This window comes from Rutidosis leptorrhynchoides, chromosome 8 (genome assembly GCF_046630445.1).
Source record: "Rutidosis leptorrhynchoides isolate AG116_Rl617_1_P2 chromosome 8, CSIRO_AGI_Rlap_v1, whole genome shotgun sequence".
In the NCBI taxonomy this organism is placed as follows: Eukaryota; Viridiplantae; Streptophyta; class Magnoliopsida; order Asterales; family Asteraceae; genus Rutidosis; species Rutidosis leptorrhynchoides.
Genome location: NC_092340.1, coordinates 235,827,782 through 235,832,861, shown reverse-complemented (window position 1 = coordinate 235,832,861; position 5,080 = coordinate 235,827,782). Strand labels below are relative to the sequence as shown.

General features: G+C 28.6%; 1 protein-coding gene across 1 annotated transcript; it reads left to right on the top strand.

Annotated features, from left to right (window-relative positions):
* Positions 1-513: 513 nt before the first annotated feature.
* LOC139864040 (uncharacterized) lies at positions 514-1,026 on the top strand. Its single transcript, XM_071852627.1, has one exon. The coding sequence runs from the start codon at positions 514-516 to the stop codon at positions 1,024-1,026; it is 513 nt and encodes a 170-aa protein (XP_071708728.1).
* The last annotated feature ends 4,054 nt before the right edge of the window (positions 1,027-5,080 follow it).

Here is a 5,080-nt window from a genome sequence, read left to right as displayed (position 1 = left end):
CTTGGTTTATATTGAAGTATTTTGGTTGTGTTCGTGTGATTTCTGGTGTTGATTCATAGTTTTTTACATGGTATCAGAGCGATTGATGCTTGAATCGTTGTGTTCATCATTAAACGCGTTTGATTCTGGTGATTTAAGGCTCGTTTCATGTTAGGGTTCTTGGATCTAAAAATTTGGGCATCGACTCAAATTAGGGTTTCTTTAACAGATTGTCTTTTGAAGAAGAGATAACTCTTTCATCCGCTACTTATCTTCATCTTATTCATCTGTTATCATCTTCTTCGAAGGGGAGTCTCACGTTTATTCATGTTTTTCATTATATTTTTTTATTTGTTCTTGATAATTGTTGTGTTATCTTGTTCTTGCTATCTGCTATCTGTTCTTGATATTTGTTTGTGATATCTGCTATCTGTTACTGCATGTGATATCTACTTTCTGCTATCTGTTACTTGTTTTTCATAATATTGTTTCTTTATCTGCTTGTTTGTTATTTCTGAAATCAATTTCATAAATATGTCTAGGACTGAAGGGGATAATGTTTTGATTAGCAAACTTGATTTTGGAGATCCACTGTATTTTCATCCATCTGATATTAGTAGCACACCTATCATTACTTTGAAATTAACTGGTACTGAAAATTACAGAGTATGGTCTTGTGCCATGACTCTAGCTTTGCAAACTAAGAACAAAATGGGTTTTGTTAATGGAAAAGTTAAAAGAGATAAAACAAATGCTATTTTGGGTAATCAGTGGGATAGATGTAATTCAGTGGTTCTTTCTTGGATTTTGGGAACCATCTCAGAAGAACTATACTTGGGTCAAGTTTATTCTACTATTGCTTCTGAGGTTTGGACTGAATTAAAGGAGACTTATGATAAGGTGGATGGTGCTGTTATTTTCAATTTGCATAAAAAGATAAATTCTATAACACAGAATGGATCTTCATTGTCTGAATACTATCACACACTTAATTCTTTATGGAAACAGTTTGATGCTATGGTTCATATACCTGATAATACACAATAATTTAAAGATCATATGGATATGATTAAACTTATGCAATTTTTAATGGGTCTTGATGAATCTTACTCTCAAATAAGAAGTATAATCTTAATTGCTGAACCTTTACCTTCTATTAAAACTGCTTATGCTACTTTATCTAGGGAAGAATCTCATAAAAATGCATCTAATAACTCATCAAAAAAGACTCAGGCCTCTGCCTTTGTCACCAAAACTGTGTCCAACCATTCATTTAGTCCTGCTAATAACAACAGATTTACTAGAGGACCTAATCCTAATCTTAAGTGTACTAAATGTAATAAAGTTGGTCACACCATCGATAGATGCTATGAAGTTGTTGGGTATCCTCCCAATTATAGAGGGAAAATGGTTAATAATAAAACAAACAATAATCCTTCTAATACTTCTTGGAATTCTACAAATAAAACTTACTCTAATAATTCTGCCTCAACATCTTCTGATTGTTCTGTTCAAGGTTCTAATCCCTTTTCTGAGGAACAGATGTGTGACGACCCGAAAATTTCCAACCAAATTTAAACTTTATTCTTATATGATTTCGACACGATAAGCAAAGTCTGGTATGTTAAGTCTCAACACTGATTTTATATATTAAATTATCCTGTGACCATTCCTGACGATTCACGAACAATTACTTGTAAATAGATACGTATATATTTAAATATATATAAATAATAATTTGAAATATATTATAATTAACTATGTAAAATAAAACAATATATAATAATTATTATTTAAGACACACACACACACACACACACACACACACACACACACACACACACACACATATATATATATATATATATATATATATATATATATATATATATATATATATATAAGGTATAATGAATATATAAATATAGTTCCAAATTTATTTAGTAAACGATTGAAGCACTCGTTTATCATTCGATGGTTGTTTAAATAAGTTAAGTTCAAACTTGGGTTATTTTAAAATAAACGGTGATCCGAAAATGAGTAATATAAATTTTAGGCTTATTAAAAATGTATTTAGGAACTATTTGTTGAATTTTAAAACTTTTTATTTTAATTGGGGTTGGGAGTGAATAATTAATGTAATTTTTATTTAATAGTTAATGATCGAATTTTATAGCATAATGACCAAAATAAATAAATATAGCTAATTTAAAAATATGAAATTTTTCTGAACACTTTTATCCGCCACTGAATTAACAACTGGGTACGATTTAGCAGCCCGTGAAAACTGTCGGTAACTAAATAACAAACATTACATCCGTAATTAAAAGTGTTTACTATGCATATTAAAATATCTATTGTTATTATTCGACTACTGTTTCATGCTTATCATTATCTAACTAATCTGAACTCTCTATATATGTAATACATACAATCTGCATCTGCATATAGATACATAGGAAAACCATCTATCTTCTTTACTCTCCTACTTCTTCTTCTTCTTTGTGAGCAACACCCGCCACCACCTTCATCAAAGCTTCACCATTTTTTAAACCCACTTCATCACCTTCGGCCACTCCACCATCGGCTATAATCATCCATCACAACCACCATATACACTTCTGTTTTTCTACTTCAATTGAACATAAACCCCCATGGTTCGAAACCATCCTTCAAATACAAACCGAAAACCAAAACCCGTCTTACCTCTCTCTTCTCTCTCACTCCATATGGCAATCGTGAGTCATCATATATTTTGTTTTGGCATCCTAAACGAAACCACAAAAACATCACTTAAACTATTGCATCATGCTTCTGTTTGCATTTCTTTTCGAGCAACTCAAAACCAAACACCCACTTCGTTATGCTTATTTCTACTTCCAACTACTACTCACTACTACTTTGTTATCTGTTTCCGTTACGACTAGGAACTATCACAAACACCCTACAAACCCACTTGTTATACGCCGTAGAACACCACCTTTAACCACTTTGATAGCTGCTAAATCAATGTCTCTGTGTTACTATTTGCAGCTGCAAAACCACCCAACAACAACTCTTTTTGCAGCTGCTATTCGATACTTATCAGTTTTTTTTTTTTTTTTTTTTTTTTTTTTGTGTGTTTACAACCCACAAAACCACCACCTATTACAACTCATTACTGCTGCTATAACCTTGTTCCTTCATGTTGCTACTGACCGTCAAAACCACCATTTTTTTTTCTGTTTTCGGCTGCAGACACCACCACCATTGGCTACTGTGGCTGTCACCTTGTGTTTTCATTTTTCTTTTTCTCAAAAGTGAACCACCACCACACGCCACCTCTTTACGTGCTACAAGCTGCAAATTTTCGCTGTTTATTCTATTCCATTGAGACCCACACACCATCAATGAACCGTCACCTACAACTCCACTGTTGCAGCTGAGTTACTTTTGGTTTAGCAAGAGTGATAAAGTAATATGGTGATGATTGATAAAGTGAACTGCTACAGCTAAACCGTGCCATCTGTTTTCCGCTAAACCCACACGAATTGGGTTTTAATCTTGGGCTTATATTAAGCTTTGGGCCGTTTAATTAATCAAGTGAAAATTGTTAAATGGTTTTAATTGTTGGGTCGTTTGTTGATGTTATGGGGCCAAAAATTCGAATTGGGTTTTACTGTGGACTGAATTGACGATGTGGATGACATGATTTTGATGAGTGGGCTTTGTGAAATTTGAAGTTAAATAAAATTCAAAATGTTTATAATCAGAAAATTAACAACAGTGGAATGGTTAGGATTGTTTGTGTGTTAGCGAGAGGTCGCGGGTTCGAGCCCGGTCCAGGGCATTTCTTTTTAGGAAAAGCTTTCAAGGGGGTATACACTCTTATTTTTTTTTAGTATTTCTATCATTATTATTATTAGTTATTATTATGTTTATTATTATTATTATTGTTATTATTATGATTATTATTGTTATTGTTACTATTAGTATTATAATTATTATTATAAGTATCATAATTGTTATTATTATTATTATTATTATTATTATTATTATTATTATTATCATAAATATAAGTATTATATCTATTATTATTATTACTATGAGTATTACTTATGATATTATTATTAATTTTAAAACTTTAAAATTATTATCATTATGATGAAAAGGTTTATTATATTATCATTGATATTGTTATTATTATCATTGTTATCCGTATCAAAATCAATAAAAGTATTTTTATTAAAATTTTAGAATTATCAGTATTATTAAAATAGGTATTATTATTATCACTATGATTGTGATTACTTATATTATTATTCTGAAATTGATACAAAATTATTATTATTTTCATTAGTACTTGTATCATTTATAATTACTAGTATTATCTTTATCATTATGAAAATAATACAAATTATTATTATTTTCGTAAATATTAATATTAGTATCTTTTTATAAATAATAGAATTGTAAATATTAACATAAGTATTATTATTTATATTATCATGAGTAATATTATTATGTAATTACTAAAATCATTATCATAACAATCATTAACAGTAAAATTAATATTATTATCATTAATATCATTATTATTATCACTAATAGAATTATTAACTTTATTAATAAAATTAAGTATTATTATTATTATTATTTTTACCATATTTAATATAATTTTAGTATTGTTATAATTACTATTTTTAAAAAACAAATGATATATAAATACATATATATATATAGATACTTAATATATATGACTTAACAAAATTTATATTTTTATATACAAAATGAATATATAAAACATATACATAAATATAAATATGATATAACTAATATATATATATATATATATATATATATATATATATATATATATATATATATATATATATATATATATATATATTTGTTAAATTACAAGTACATGGTTTAATATATATATACGAATGATATAGGTTCGTGAATCCGAGGCCAACCCTACACTTGTTCAATGTCGTCATATGTATTTTTACTACAAAATACAGTATAGTGAGTTTCATTTGCCCCCTTTTTAAATGCTTTTACAATATATATTTTTGGGACTGAGAATACATGCGCTGCTTTTATAAATGTTTGACGC

What these genes read in the sequence shown, in the direction of transcription:
- LOC139864040 (XM_071852627.1), top strand. Translation starts at nt 514, where the DNA reads ATGTCTAGGACTGAAGGGGATAATGTTTTGATTAGCAAACTTGATTTT.